General features: G+C 35.4%; 3 protein-coding genes across 4 annotated transcripts; 2 read left to right on the forward strand and 1 right to left on the reverse strand.

The window, feature by feature from the left end:
* Window positions 1-1,839: 1,839 nt before the first annotated feature.
* Window positions 1,840-3,575, forward strand: LOC105037367 (thioredoxin-like fold domain-containing protein MRL7L homolog, chloroplastic). Its single transcript, XM_073259635.1, is given in 7 exon segments — window positions 1,840-2,291; window positions 2,385-2,442; window positions 2,445-2,889; window positions 2,977-3,058; window positions 3,145-3,184; window positions 3,187-3,265; window positions 3,334-3,575. Coding segments are annotated over 7 exon segments (1,002 nt in total). The 5' UTR covers window positions 1,840-2,114; the 3' UTR covers window positions 3,455-3,575.
* Window positions 3,497-7,291, reverse strand: LOC109505272 (mitochondrial protein pet191 homolog). 2 transcript variants are annotated; one of them, XM_073259611.1, is made up of 3 exons: window positions 7,084-7,291; window positions 4,344-4,452; window positions 3,497-3,765 (listed from the first exon to the last, which is right to left on the reverse strand). In XM_073259611.1, the coding sequence occupies exons 1-3, from the start codon at window positions 7,150-7,152 to the stop codon at window positions 3,761-3,763; spliced, it is 183 nt and encodes a 60-aa protein (XP_073115712.1). In that variant the 5' UTR covers window positions 7,153-7,291; the 3' UTR covers window positions 3,497-3,760. The 2 variants fall into 2 exon arrangements, with proteins under 2 accessions (XP_073115712.1, XP_073115677.1); XM_073259576.1 differs by having other exon boundaries at window positions 4,348-4,452; window positions 7,084-7,289.
* Window positions 7,292-8,805: 1,514 nt separating this feature from the next.
* LOC105034810 (uncharacterized) lies at window positions 8,806-16,818 on the forward strand. The gene is given in 6 exon segments (XM_010910108.3): window positions 8,806-9,047; window positions 9,886-9,978; window positions 12,766-12,895; window positions 12,898-12,993; window positions 14,618-14,694; window positions 16,347-16,818. Coding segments are annotated over 6 exon segments (729 nt in total). The 5' UTR covers window positions 8,806-8,984; the 3' UTR covers window positions 16,617-16,818.

Genomic DNA, 16,818 nt, shown 5'->3' on the forward strand with positions numbered 1-16,818 from the left:
TTTGGTTGCGGAATAAGTTGACCTTGAGTAAATGGTAGATTTATTTCTGATCAATTTGATAAAAAAAATAAATTATATATATATATATATTTTAAATATTTAAATTTACATCAATATTTTTTTAAAATTGATATCTGTATGTATATTTTTATAAAATATATTTTTTTGGTATATGTATCTATATCATCTAATATTGTTAAAAATTAACGGTTTAAAATTAAAATGATTAAAATATTTTAATAGATAGACGTGCAAAAAGAAAAATTTATAAAGATATTTATCTAAATAGTAATTTTATGAGGATATTTACGTAAATTTGAATATTTAGAAGGATGTGTGTATAATAAATCTTTAACATAAATATATTTTTTTTGATTTGTTAATTTTTTTATTATTCTAATAAAAAAAATTAATATATACAACTAAAATAATAAATTTATTAATTTATATATATAATATAATTTTTTTACCAAATGATAGATCAAAATTATTTTATCTAGAAATCAAATAAATCATAACTATCCATATTTCTTCTAATATATAATAATATATTTTTTTAAAAAAATTTAAGAGTATATATATAAATAGTAATTTTATATGGATATTTATGTAAATTTTAATATTTAGAAAGATATATATGAAAAAAAATTAATTTAATTTTTATTTATTTCATCTAGATGGATTCAAACCCTCTTACTCTAAAATATAGTAAATATTATACAATATAACAATATGATGATAATATTATATAATATTTATATATTAAAATATTATATTATATTTTATTTTTATGTAAGATGAAATAATTATGTCCATCTTATAATAACATAATCTACCTTATATATTTCACAAAAATATTTTTGATAAATATTTTTAAAATAAAATATAATAAAATTATAAATTTTTATTGTTATATAATATTTAAATTCATAGCTACGTTCATTTTATGTAAATATTAAATTTGAATATTTTGAAAGATATGTATGTAAAAAATTTTTAAAAAAATTATTTGATAAGGAGTTGGGGTTCGTTTGGTTGCAAAGGGAATTGCCTGCAAAGTAACCTTTGTTGAAAAAACTAATCTTCTGATTATTTGCTTAATTAGAAAATAATGAATATGAAAAATCATGTTTATTTTCCTTTAAACTTTTCTCATGAAAAGGTCCTCCTTTGCCTTCTTGTGTTTTATAGGTTTCCTTGGAATCAAATTTATCCCAAGTCGAAGAATCGTTCATCAATTTTTGATAACATATACTTTCTTCTTTTATTACGTTTGTGATTTTCTATCATTTTGGCGTTATGGTGGACTAAATGAATTCAAGAGGCTTTAATTTCCTCGTTCAAGCTATAAGTAAAGCAAATGGATGGAAACTCCTTATCCGACCGGAAAAGAAATACGGTATCCGACTCTGGTGAAACGCATTGGTGCTTTTTTTTTTTTTGTTTGTTTGGTACACAAAATATGTATCGGTGTTTGCGGATGTTTGACATTGTTTTTATTTTTCAATTAAATTGGAAATATCGAAGATTTTTTATTTTTAAATTTGATTCAGAAATTTACAGAGATTTTTCATAGCAAAGATTTATTACTCTTTTAGATGAAGAGTAAAATTAAAAATAGCAGAAAATTTTTGTGCAAATGCGATCAGTATTTCACAAAAATTTGTAGAGTAGCGCAAAAAAAAAAAAACCACCGTGCCGTTAAACAGGGGGCGGTGCAATGCTCCAGCGGATTTCGTGCTTAGGTTGAGTGTGGTATTGTCTCCCGGCGGTGGGCAAGAGAGACGAGTATTGGGCTTGAGAGAGAGCAGGCCAAGGTCCAAGTTAGGTCAGGAGTGGGTCAAGTCCGTCTACGTTCGGCCCACTTGGCATCCTTATCCAATCATTGTCGCGGTATCTGGGGTACTGAGAAGTGAACTTCCGTTTGGAAAGCCGTGGACGCTTGCTTACCCTTCGTTTATCCCACAAAAGCCACCGAGAGTGCTCTCTTCTTGATTTAACTCAAGCTCTACCAGAAGGCAAGCAGGCATTACTTCTTTCTTCCCCTCAACTGAAGCTAGCCAAGAGATCAAAACGAAGTTCATAGTATCCATAATTATCTCTTTGCTCGCAGAATGGCGTTACAATGTCCATTGCTCCTCAACTGTTCGACGCCTGTTCCAAGAGAAGAGACCCATCCCCAAGTCCCACTTCTATCCGCTCGCTTCGTTCCTCCGCACCCAAAGAGTTACGGGAGCTTTAAACTCTCTTCAACAGTTGCTGGTGGTTTCGTTCCCAGGTCCCCAAAACCGGTAAAAAAATTCTGGTTCCCATTGTGTTACATGTCGTTTCAAACATTAGCTCAGAACTCATCAAACTTTTTACATGCCACTACTACTGCGAAGAAGGTGAGAGCTTCCAAAGCAATTGACGTAGTCCTCGGCGATGGGAAAGATGAAGAAGACCTGACTCCGACGAGGAAGAACAGAACCCTGGTAATGATGATGGCCCGTTTCTAATGACCGAGGAGGAGAGAAAGGAGATGAGGAGAAGGATCAGGGAGGTGCTCGACAATGCACCGGATGTGGAAGAGGAGACCGAGCCAGTCCAGAGGAAGATAAAAATGCAAAAGCTTTTAGCTGACTACCCTCTAGTTGTCGAAGAGGATGATCCTGCCTGGCCCGAAGACGCCGATGGGTGGGGGTTCAATTTCGATCAATTCTTCAATAAGATCACAATCAAGAATGCAAGGAAGGATGACGATGAAGATTATGACAGTGACAAGGAGATTGTGTGGCAGGATGATAACTACATTCGACCAATCCGCGACATAACTGCAAGGGAGTGGGAGGATACTGTGTTCAAGGACTTCAATCCTCTGATAATACTAGTTCATCATCGATATAAAGAGTCAGTTCTTGTTCTCTTAAATCCACATTCCTACATTGTGGTATCAACAAATGTATCTCATTGAAATCATTTCGATATCATATACAGGCCTGAAGAGAATGAGAGGGCAAGGAACGAGCTGGAGAGGGCAGTGCAGATGTTCTGGGAATCTGGGTTGCCTTCACCAAGAGTAAGACATCCAAATGCTTGTCTCCCAGTGTGAGACTAGAGAAAGTGATCATCTTTCACATTCTAACGAGAATTATATGGTGGCAGTGTGTAGCTGTAGATGCTTGTGCTGAGCATGATCTGGTAGATGCCTGCAGGTGTCGGGCTTCCCTGAAATCCTCTTCACACATGCAGGGAAGATACTGCACCGCGATAAAGGTATACAAGAGCATCTTAAAGCCCTGCAATAGATAGTTGAAATGATTCTGAAAGTGATCCCCTTTTCTGTTGTTTCAGTGTTCGGACGGCAGATGAATGGTCGAAGGTAATGGCGTTTTTCTTCTACAAAGCAGTCAGGCCATCATTCCTGGATAAATCAGTAGGCCAGAATCGAGAGAAGATCCCAACTCTTAAATAGGAGGAGCAAGAATTGCTGAATTATAGCTTTTTGTTTCTGCTATTAGATTACAAACTATGCTGTATAAAAATTGTAATGTTGAAAGACCAATTTACTGTAAAACAAACGAACTCTTGGATCAGATCTTGGAGCACATCAATTGATACAGTAGTTAGCTTCCTCAAATGGAAATGTCTTTTTTTTCCCCTCAAACAGAAATGTTCCTCCAGGTGAATTAAGTGTACAAAATTTCAAGTCACGGTGCATGTGTGTGCATAGACCAGCTCCACCTAGTAGCCCTTATTCCCACGTATCCTTGCTCTCATGTCAACCTGAATTGCATCAAACATGTTTTTAGAATTCAAGAATGGGAAATAAGATATCAAACAAGCCAAAAAAAATAGTAAAAGATCAGTTAATTTATCTTCGCTGCCCCATTAATAAGCATGGTGGTGCATATAAGTAGGATGATGATCAATGCAATAAAAACTTAAAGAGGACAAGTGCATGCATAAAATCCCAAAAAATGTTGCAAATGCAATTCATTGAATAGCTTAGCTCTGCACTCTAGAGATCTATATATATATATATATATATAGAGAGAGAGAGAGAGAAGGGAGGGGGGGGGGGGTTCTCTCTCTTTTCCAGTCACTTTTGATTTCTTCATTTCATAGGCACTAATCACAAATTTTACCCAGATATAATGATTAAACTGCATATTGACAATCATTGCCCACTGAGCAACCAGTCAAACTTTTTTGTTTTTCTTTTGAATATAACAGAAAAAGGAAAATAAGCTAAAAAGTAGATTGTGAAAGTTTCTGGGACGATGGACTTTGTATAACTACAATGCAAAGGCATTCCAGTATTCACTATGATTTTGTTAAAGTAGTCCGTGGGACTTGCTTACATGCCTGGCCTCTCTTGCAGTTGAAGTATGTTTCCCTTAAGCCTACACATTCGCTTGGTATAGAAGGCACCTTCTCACCTGCACATTCCCTGTATGGTCGCTTCTCAACCTGAATAAGCACAATGAAGCAAAGAGTAAACATAGGTTCCACCATACTGATTTAGAAAGAAGAGACATAATAGCAAACTAATATTAGAAAAGGAATACAGAGCCAACCAAGCAACCAAACCAAAAGAACTGTTGTAATTACTACTTAATGTTGGCAAAGCCATTTCAATGCTTCCAGTATTATAGTTGAAGATTTTAAAGGAAAAACATGTTCATCAAACTATTGAAAATACATTCAGTTTTTAGAAAAGCAAAAAATAAGAATGCGTTTATCAACTATCATATTTTGTAATGATAACACTTGGTGTTCATGATAGGTTCATGTGTCCATGTGTTCAGTTTCGCATCCCTTGTTTTTGGGCCACCTTGACTAGTAATACTACACAAATATGCAACAAATCCACAACCAAAAAAGCTTATTGTCTCTACTCCACAGATCACATCATTTCATGTTCTCTGCCCTTTCAAAAACTCCACTTTAACATTTTTTGTTTTCCTAAAGAACATTTGCTCTCACAGACAAATCCACTAAAATATCAGTTGTCTACCCACTCGTACATATAGCCTGCAAACAAAACATGAGAGTGATGTACTCATCTATGATGTGTGTTACCATGGAGGCAAGTTGTGCTGACAAAGGGAGGCATGCTCATCCATGAGAGCACACACAGATATAAGCTAATATTCTTCAGACAGAATTAAAGCCTTAGCTCTACACAGATGTCAAATTAGTGGTGAAATGTCTAAATTGGAAATCCACACCATTAACCATGATTGACAACATCTTTTGAAAAAATAAATAAATCACAATCAAAAGCTAATTTGTTTGACAATTCCATATTTATGCATGAAATGCTTCCCCACCAAAAAAATGGCATGATACAATGTATTCATCTTACTTATGGTCTAGAAGCATATAAATTAAATGAATTTTCTTCAGTATGCATTTTAAGATGTTTAGATCAATATCAGCAGTTTGAATTTTAAGATGTTTAGATATTATCAGCAGTTTGAATTCTTAATTTACATGGGATAGAAAAATTTTAGTTCACTAACTCCGTTGGTACCATTCATAGTTTCCATCTGATGCAAGGTAAAAGAGCTCCAGACACAAGTTTTACTTTTAGATATACAAAATATTATATATCATGATCAACAGCCTGGGGATCTTTGAAGGCCTTCATCAAGCTTGCATTTAGAATTGATGCTTCAATTCTTTCAATTCTACCCCAAAAAAAAAAAAGATGCTAGATGGATTTTGTGTGTGTGTGTGTGGGTGTGTGACACACACAGAGAGAGAGAGAGATCTTTGATGCTTTAAAAGTATGCAACTGCCAAAATGAGCCATCTAATAGAATGGTTACCATGGCAATAAGAGAAGTACCCAAAAAAAAAAAATTGTTGTTTATTAATATATATATATATATATATATATATATATATATAGGCATATCTTCTTTTCATCTGGAATTTGTAAGATCTGATTATTTCTAATGACCGGGCTGTTTTATCAGATTGTCAGGCATCATTTACAACCATATATAACAAACATCAGGACAACTCAATATCTCGCATCTGAATTTCCTTCCTTAAACCTAGTACGTCCCCATTAGCTATCCTTAGCCAAATTCTTATCATAATACCCCAAGATTCCAGGACAGTGCAAAAACACAAGAAGTTTGGATCCAAAAATTCAAGTCCCCGATTCCTTTATAATTTATAACTTTAGTCACCATTTACCACAGTTCCTCCTCATTCCTCAGCCACTGCATCAACTAAATTATTAGGCTGATTAATTTCATCAATATCTCTGTAGTCTAAACAAAATACAGATGCTCCATTTCCAACCACCAACAATAATCGCTTTGTATTCTCTCACTAAAGCCAGGATCTTGAGAGGACATCATCCATCAAAGGACGGAAAATAGCAGCTCGGACAAAAGTAGACCTTCCGCTAAATGACAAAAGACTGCTCTCTACCTTAGCAAACATCAATACACACTTCCAACAATTAAGTTCTTGTCCTTTCATGTAACAACACCATCCAGTTACTCAATGCGACCTTGCAATTTGCAATATCTCTAGGATACTTTGCTCAAGACCAGCCATCCAAGTAAATCAAGAACCTCCATCGAATTATCCATCAAGGCGACCTCTCCAAACATTTTAATATCATTAACATACTGCAGATGATCAATTTAGCACTTAGAAAGTCAAGTATATCTCAACCCTATCTTCAGGCACATTTTATCGGACATTTGTAGAGCAATAAATGGAAGAGGGAAATATGACATATTGTGGTAGGTATCCTCCCCCAAACGCCCCAAAATCAGATCTTTTATAGGAAATTAAAGATTTCCTCGTTTCTGATATGAGTTTATGCATTCATAAACCACTAAACAAACCAGTTTGATGCACCTGATATGAGATGTTAGAATTCCCCACTCCAGGTAAACTATTCTTCCACGAAAATGATCTGGCCCTTATCAGCAGAGAAGGGAAAGCATCATTCACGTCTCCCAATAGACTACTTTGTGTTATCGATTCCAAAAAGTTCGCTCTCTCAAAATATATTAATAGACAATACCAAGCTAAACAAAAGAGCAAAGGCCAACGATTTCGTAATGGATACCTTGACACAGTCGGATTCGCTGAGGCATTTGACGAGTTCCATGGCCAGACCCTTGCAAGACTTAGACATCTTTTTGCTTTGCTTCGATTCGCTTCTCCTTCTACTTGCCACCAAAAGATTGATGCCAGAGAGAGGGAGCGAGAAGAGAAACCAAACTAGGAGAAGCGAAGCTTCCAGGCTCGAGCGCAATTGGGCCGGGCCACGGTGCGATCATCATCCGGGGAGAATAACTGCGAACATCGGAGCATCTCAATAGGCTGAAGTATATGGTACATGATAAATGCTAAATATTATATTCATATTTATTTTAAATAAATATAATATAATATAATATTATTTAAATAAAAAATTATATTCATATTTATTTAAATAGATATAGATATAATTCGATACTGAAATATAATATAATTATGAATATAACTTAGATAATTAAATTTTATAACTACAGAATCAAAGATATTATTAAATATATAATAAATTAAATTAATAATATATTTATATATTATATATTTTTTTAAAAAGTTAATAAGTAATATATAAAATTATATAGGATTACATTTAGATTCAAATACGGATCAGATAATTGTTTATCCATATTCATATCTATATTTTTTTTACGAATATAGATACGAATACGGATATTAATTGGATCCTAAAATTTCTATTCATATCCGAATTGATCGGATACGAAAATGGATTTAGACGGATATTATCTGTACTACTTTTACTTCTATCTCGAAATCTATATCCAGTCTTTTGTCGTTGGACGTTCGTTCAAGGATCGGAATGCATAGGCTCAGACTTTTTTTTTAATAATTTTTGATTGCTATGCTGGATTTTTTTTTCCTCTATATATTACAACTGACTTTATTTTATAACTTTACGATAAAAATAAAATATTAATTATTTTTATATCTATATTTTTTTTGATGAATTTATATCTATACGTCAAGATGTACAAAATTGGACCCCATTATCCAAACAATAAATAAATAAATAAAAGCAAACCCAAAATTTTTATGTTTGATTTATTCAATTTTGATCTCAAAGATATGGTTACCTTGTTACTCATCAAATGAGCCTTTTGTGAGCTAAGTTTTGTACCGAATACATTTAGATATTGAATGCGAGCTAGGAGAGCGGAGAGATGCCTTTTTCTTCTTTAAGATTTATCTTTTTTCTCAAATTGCTAGTACTTACTTACTTATTTAGAATTTTTTTTTATATGAAAGTTAAGTCTGTAAACCATTAATCAAAATTTGTAAATTATTAGATCTAATTTTGCAAGTTGTTGGACCATGTTTTGACCTTTGATTGAGGAAGAAACTTTTTCATTTTTTTGAATCAAAACTATTAGTCTTCGTTGTGAGATGCAGTTTTTCCGACACGGCCAATAGATCGGTGGTTCGAGTTCATATTTGGTGACCTAACCACGTCATCATGAGTGCGTCTCAATAAACAATTGGTCCCAATCAGTGTCTCTTCCATGATAGCATGCATATATATATATATATATATATATATATATATATATATATATATATATATATATATATATATATATATATATATAATTTTATATTTTATATGTTAATTGGTAAACCGATCTGGGCCTACACTTGTGGTAGGCCGTTCTGGAGAAGCCCATCATTCAACCTAGCCACCCGTGGGCTTCGAGCTGTTGCTATGTTGCTACTTCGGGGTAAGGCGGTAAGCACACCTACGGTGGTCGTCTTCCAGAGGTCGGCTCCCTCCTCGAGGCCCCGAACTAGGTTTACATCTTCTCCCCGTCTCCCGCTTTCCCACCAGCAAATTAAAGCGCGGGAAGAGGGAAGCGCTCCCCCTCCCCCTCGATCTAAAAGGAAGGGGTCTCGATTTAAGTGCCGAAGGAGTCCAATTTCATGGATGGGAATCGATCCAAAAGAGCATCTATAAAAACCCAACACCCCAATTGGAAGGAGAAGGTATTGATCTTCTGCACCATTTCGAGAGCTTTGGTTAATTACTTTTACTCTAGGAATTTAGGGTTTTGTAATTTTTAATAGTTTGTTTGTTATCATCAGGTCCATTAATTTTCCATGACATGATTTTTTTTTCCCGAAAAATGATATCCTAGTTATTTTAATCTGATAGGATGCCATTATATACATGAATCTGTGCCTTTTTTTTTTTGTTTTCTTTTTTGAGTCAAATGCTACTTGTGGGCTGCTTTTTGGTCATCCAGTCTTCGGTTATTCTTTGTTTTGAGTAAGCTTTCTCAAATACTGCATCATCCCTTCACCAAATTCTAAGATTCAAACTCATGGACGAGTCATTTCATAGTTTCTGGATGATCTAACTGTTGTTATTCTCGAATTAGGTTAAACAATTGTCACAGAAAAGGAAAAAAAAGATGAAAGACAGTTAAACAAATCATGTCTCCCTGAAAACGACAAACTCTTCTTGCATCTAAGTCAGGATGATAGATTGTGCTGTTGCAGTTGGTGCATTCTAAAAGCCATTATTATTTCATTTTAACAGCTAACCAACTTTTAAATTACAAACTTATTCTTTCAAACAGTGGCATTGTTACCAGTCCATGTTATTTGAATTTGTTCACATTTGGTAACCAATTATAGTTTATGGGTGATGCATATATGACTTTCTCAGCAGACCCTCACCATAATTTTCATGCTGCTTCTTATCACTGTCTTTCTCATTTTGCTTGCATATTCTATCTATTTCAGCTTTTTTTTTTACTGGGAATTCCTAAAAGCTATTTTAATCGCATTGATGTATAATATCTAATTGTATCTCATGCAGCTTAGGCAAAATTGCCTGAGAAGAGTTCAAGAGGAGAGAGCCCAGTTGCTTTGGAAAATCAGATCAAGTGGGCAGCAATCTCTGAATAAGAAGGTTTGTTATGCAATTGCTGTTATGCTTAACTTATGCCACTTAATTCTACTTTTGTTTATATCTTGTTGTTGAGGTGGGCATAAAAGCAGCTTCATATAGGTTTCATCCTCCTGATGAGTTATTAAGATTGTTTTCATGTTGAACGGTTTACTAATATCAATAAGACTATCATTCAGTGAAGGGTGGATTTTTTTTTTTTAAAAAAAAACAAATACTTTGATGTTATGATAATTGTTCTGCTGACATAGATGATCATCTTCATTTACATTTAATTGATGAGTTAGATGAGCCAATCACACAACTGACATTTTGTGAAAAAAAAACTGTATACAGATAGTCACAAGTCATGCATAAGTATTTCAGTCTTTAACTCCAAAATTCGTTCTCCTTGGCAGGGTAGTTTGTTGCCATTACGTGTATATCCATTTCATTAGTTGTTTTTCAGCTTATATCAATGAGCAATTTTCCTCCAACATATTAAGATTTGAGAAGCAAGCATTCAAGTGGGTGCAATTCTAGTAGCACATGAAGTCAAAGCTACATGCTTAATGTATTTACTTACAGTAAGCTCGTCACAAAAAACCAGGGTTTCATATATGTAGAGAAAAGTGTACATACAATTCATGGGCATGCATACAAAGTAATTGAATACATATGTGGACAGTATACTGGAGGAAACATGTCACAGTGTCTGTGTATTATGATATAAATACTTCTAACATCATCCTTTACATTGGATGGTGCGCCAAGAGTTGGTATGAAGAAAAACAGACCAGCAATGCAATAAATAGTGGATCCACTAAGACAAAGGGATAAAACAGGAAAGATAGCATAGTAATTAAAGCATGAGTGGACTGAACAAGGGTTGGCCTGAGTGCCAATATAAGGGTTACGAGATAATTCTCAATCCTCAATGGCAATTGCCGCAGATGAGGGGTAATTACCTGTATGATATGTCAATTTAGCTGATGCTGTGCAAATGTTGGCCATGAGGCAAGCTTAGTTTATGTCAAAAGAAGCTGGGAGAGACCAAACTGGTAATCATGCAATGCCACTTGCTGAAATAGGCAACTCAATAGATGTTCTTGCAAGCATGTTGTAAACATCGCAAGGAGCCTAAATGTATGGTTAATACAAATTTTTCCTAGATTTATTGAAAACTGCGACCTTTGTGAGATATATGGGAAAAAATAAGGAGGTTGATGAAGTGATGTTAAAAAATTGCTGGCTAATGAAGTTTGTAAACAAAATACCTCAGCTGATAGAGACAATTGGAAACAATGAAAGCTGGCGCGCAATAGAAATTGCAGCTCAAATCGGCAGTTGATTGTAGAGATCTTCAGGCATGCATTGCTAATAGTTAGCAGCAGCCAGTGATGGATCTGCCATTCATGCAAAAGACATTTTAGTCTCAATGATGCCATGCTGAGGGAGATAAACTACCAGCGGATGCTGCACAGGAAGAAGGTGGATGACTCTTGCTTATGGTTTTAAGTGTGGTAAGCATGGTGTAGCATGCAAGATGCAGAACTTACTAAATGCCTTGCTAGCATTCTGTTTGGCATAACACTGGCTGCCTGCCAGTACTTGGCATGCAAGAGTGCCAGTGTGTGCCAATCATGGGCAAGAGCTAAGTTGATGCACCCTAAGATAATGGCTGAGTCAAGATTGGGATGAACATGATGTATGCAGAGTTTGATTGAAGAGAGAATGGTCATGAAATTGAGTGTTAGTGCTGAAGAAGCCATAAGAACTCCAGTCACCCCCCCACCCCAAGTCCATGTGTATTAAACAATTTGGTTGCTTAATAGTGATGTTGGATATAACCTGGAAATATGATAAAAAAAGTAGAAAGGTCATATTGCAGGTTGGATCAGAAGGTGAGAACTGGGTGTTGCTGGAAGCACATTCAGGTTATATGAGAGGGCATTAGAGGGTACTATATTGAGGCAGTGTCCATGATTTTGATAGTTAGTGGGACTTAATATCAGCCTATAGTAGCAATAATCTTATATATGGTCATAGGTGGCTGAAGAAGACAACAGGAAGAAGAATATGAGTGTTATTTTAATCCTTCAGGTCATGCTTTGTATGTATGTTTACTTGCATCACAAAAATGATTTTGTATTTCAATTATATGGAGGTTATGGATGAATTCCTTTTGTTGGAAAATACTGTAGCCCGTAGCTATCAGGATTGTCCAGCAAGGTCATTTGTGGGCACTAGTGGAAGTCTTGAGATTCTTTTTGTTGAACTAGCTTTTAGCCAGTGAAGGCATGATATTTGGGTAATTATGGTGATTTAATCCATATTCAGGACAGTGAAATAACAAAAAAGGGAGGGCCTTTATGGGGGATGACTGGCATTGGATCAGTATTTATGCTATAATTTGATATAAATATGTATACTTATGTACTTGAAGTGCATATAAACGAAACTCAGTGTAATGTGGGTGATGACATTGTGACTAGCTTTCATCCATAGTGGTAGGTTTGAAGGCTCTAAAGTGCTTTGAGGTACAAAGGTTTTTTTTGTTTGGTGAGTTTTCTGGAAGCATATTCAAGAGGTCATAGTTAAATGGTGGTATGAATAGGTTTGCTTTGAAAATCTGAGTTTGTTGCACTTGTATATTGATCTTTATACTGTCACTTGTTTCACTGAGCTGTCTTCGGAAGCTAAATCGGTGCATTATCAGTTCATTAATCTGTTCAAATATTTTTTTCCATGAAATTTTGTTACTTTTAACTCTTTTCTTATTATGTGCTATACTTCTGTGAAATTTGACAGGAGATTGCGGAAACTGCATTCAGGAATATAGTTTCTGATGAGCTGCAGAAGATTAAGCAGTCATCTTCAAGCAAAAACCAGATAACCTTTGTTCCGAATAATAGTGATCTAATATGGGAATTTGATGGTCTGCTACAAGTAGCTCAACGGAAACTGAAAGTGAAGAGCTAATGTTAGAAATGGAGAGAGTACTTTATGAAGATCTGCGAGAGGAATTGATCAGGAGAGGTAAATCTAGCAACATGCTCCTATTATTCAATTTACATTGTTTATTAGAGTATGCTGAAGTATACATAGTGTTCTACACATGTTTGCTTTAGAGGGAATTACAAACAGCATTGCTATTTAATCATGTATGCTGACAAACAGCATTGCTATTTAATCATGTATGCTGACATAATCATGGCTCAAGAAACATACCAGACTTTGTAGGATGATGAGGTCATGTTTCAGGGAAGATTATGGAGCATTTAATGTGTAGAAGCCTAATTCGAGCTTTACATGCTTGGTACTCTGTATATAATATTGTGCTTTGTAAGCTCATCTTCTAATTCATTCATAACAGTGACTTGCACCTTTGCAGCTTATCTTATTTCTTTCCTTCAAAATACCTGTTAGACCTTGTTTCTTAGTTTCTCTTTAGAGATTTTAGATTCCCCATTCTAGATTTCTTGAGATATTACTTATTGTTCTTCTCGGTGGTTCTTTTGTATGACAAAAATGTCAATGGCCACTAAAAGAATAAGCAACAAGCTCTTTCTTTTTATGAAGCAATGATAATTCATTCAAATGAATTTGTGTGTAACTTGTTGAAAAGACTTGAGCGATAAATCTGAATCACAATATTGTGAGTATGAATTTGTGGAACTACATATCTTGCCAACTCAATATAGTTTGTTAACTAAATAAAATGGTGAGGCCAGTGAGATGATATCAAAAGTTAGCATGGTGCTCTCAAATGGCTTGAATATCATCTAGCAACCAGGACTATTCTTTCATGTAATTGGTAATCATGTACAAAATCATATTTGTCACAGGGCAATCATTTTATGCAGCAACTGCTTGATCTATTACTTGTTACTTCACTCTCTTCGATCAACTGCAGGTTTTAATTCAAGCTAAATAATCCACTATTTATTTATAACACTGTATTTGCACCTATTTGAATATGTTGTTCAAATGTTTTCTGAGCCTTGAAAAATTGGAACAGCATTTTTTTTTCCTTTTCAGTGCACTTCTGTTATTGTTAAGTGCAAATAGGACCAGACTACTCAGACTCTGGTAGTATTTTAATTTAAGTTGTATGCTTTATAGTATTGTAGTTTTAGATCACATGTAGACACATCCTTCCATATTACTTGATAAGATAATGAATATTAGAATATCTGTATGATAGCTTTTCCACGCAACTGTACAGGTCTATCAGTATATTGGGTCATAATTGTAGCCTCTTCAATGATTGCTACTATTACACTTAGTTTGGTGTCATTATAGAACTGGATATATGTTAAGCACAAGGATTGAGGTACCATATGTTGTCATGTCCTGGCTTGTGCTGTATCATATCATTACTTGACACGCAATGGCACTTCAGTGTACCAACCACTGGAGTGCACCAGTGTCTTGCCAGTGCCTCGCATCAATATGGCATTGGCGCTAGTACTTACCATTCTGTGCCAACCAGCACTTAACCTATGGTCTTAACTCAAGCAAATCTGTACTGTTCATGCAGTTTCTTTCAATAATCATTTTCTAATTGCAGCAACAGTGAGCAGTTCAATTTCTTGTTTGATTATAATTTTTTGATGATTCATCCCTATCTCTTAATGGGTGGCTAATTAATCATGTACAGAGTTAGAGGTTCTTGAAGAAGAAGATGAATACTTAGCTCGAGCAGTTTTTGAACACATGCAACTTAACGATGACCAGGTACGAACAGCTTATAAGCAATCTGGGTCTTTATTAAATTATGAGCAACTACATCGCGATGTCACTTCTTTCAAACAATGCTATGTACAGAAACCAATGCATTATTTTTTTATATTTTACTTGGGCATGCTCATGTGGCAAAAATGTGAGTTAAATGGACTCTGCTCAAACTTGTGGCCTTTTCATTTTGTATCTCATGTAAAACCTATGCATGCTGATGTGCATATTCATTTTTTTTCTTAAAAAAAATACATTGCTTGCTGTTGATGGCATGAAGAGTAGGCTCACTTTCACAGGTTTGATGCCATATTGTCCAAGACATTTAGAGATTGTTTGGATGTCTGGGCCCAAAATCCCATGAGATTCATGGGTTGGGCCAGCTTAGCTAAGAAAAATGAGCTTGGGCTAGGCTTGTATTCACAAATATCTCCCTATGAGATTCGGGCTGGCCCACTCCAAAAGCCTCTCAATATTTATGAATACAAGTCTAGTCTAGGCTGATTTTTTCTACCTATGTTGGCCCAGCCAATGAATTCCCTGGGATTTTGGGCTCAAACATCCAAATAGGCCCTTAGGAGTCAGCTTTTCTAAATTCACTCATCATTCTTGGAACATAGGATGCAATTTTCAGGGTTAATACCTTACTCCATATGTCATGACGGTCATGCAGAAAGTTTCCAGGATTTCAATCCAATGGGCACGACACCCTGTTATTACCTGCTTCGGTTTTTTGGTGGGGGGTAGAGAATACCTCTGCGAAATTAAACACTATTATTTATCCCCAATCCTAAGGCGGCATTGTTTCTTCTCAGATTCCTTTAGCAGGCAACAAGTTATAATTGCTCCTTTGGGAAATAGCTCCTCTAGCTGGGCTCCTCTCTGTTGCTTACCTCCCAAAATTTTCAAGAAAAGAAGGCAACTCATCACCTTAAAAGGCTTGAAGGAAATATGTATCTCTCTCCCTGGCCATAGGTTGCCAGAAAAGAAGAGGGTGGATCAGGATACACCTGCCCAGCACTATGAATCTTTAAGCTTCAATCAAGAATTCTTTTGACATGCTATGTATAAAGACCTCATTGGGTCCATTGAAGCTAAACTATGACTAAGCTATGATGATGCACAATTTTGAATGACCTCATGCCTAATGTGTGTTTCCCTGATGCAAATTCTGCCCACACTGACGTGCGGTCGTTTGTTTCTAATGGGGATTATGTACATTCTGATGCAGACAAGGACTTTAATGTTGTCATATTGTCTGCAAGAAAAAGGATTATGTACATCTTGATGTGACAGAAGGATTCATTGGCTTGTGTGTTGTCATATTGTCTGCAAAAAGAAAATGTACTGAACTGTTGAAGTCATGACAAAATTACAAATCTTAAGAGGCCCTAAATGATGTATGAAGTAGTGGGTTGGCCGTTGGCCACCTCTGAACAACTGTTACCAATCGAGGGGAACTTTATATTGAATGAAAATCATTTCTCTCTGTCATTGCCTCTCCTTTTTTTTTCTGCCACACATACTGATCCTCAAAAACCACTTCCTATCATGTACTTCAGAGTTCTGCATTTACTCTCTCTTGGGTTATGGTGTAGTTTCAATTTTTTGTCACCTTTTGCTTGCTAACAATATTTGGATGCTATCATGTCAAGAATGACAGAGTATGGTGCCCGATCTGCAAACAAGGAGAGCTACGAGAGGCCCTTCATCTCATCTACTGTACTTGTTGCAAGCTGCGACTTGACCTTGAAAATGATAAGGTAACCCTGGACTTCCTGCGAGATCGATTGGGTGAAGTACATGCAGAACATCTTGACAGAGGATGCAGAGCGGCACCAAATTTCTGTATGCAGACTATGTTTAATATGACTGCTTTGTACATCCAGTGCCGAGCATGTAACACATTTGAAATTGTAGTATAACTCAAATGCCAATGTGAAGAAGTGAATTAAAGAAAGGAAGCAGCATGCATTAACTCACCGAAGGATAAATGTGTATTTGATGCTGGTCATTGTGCATTGTAATGGAAAGTAGTGATTCTTTAAAATTAAGATTGGCGGTATTTCCCTGTGGTTTGATGTAGAATCTCTTCCTCTTTCAATATAGTTGATGGATTTTACGAAA

Source organism: Elaeis guineensis, chromosome 1 (assembly GCF_000442705.2).
Source record: "Elaeis guineensis isolate ETL-2024a chromosome 1, EG11, whole genome shotgun sequence".
NCBI classification, from domain to species: Eukaryota; Viridiplantae; Streptophyta; class Magnoliopsida; order Arecales; family Arecaceae; genus Elaeis; species Elaeis guineensis.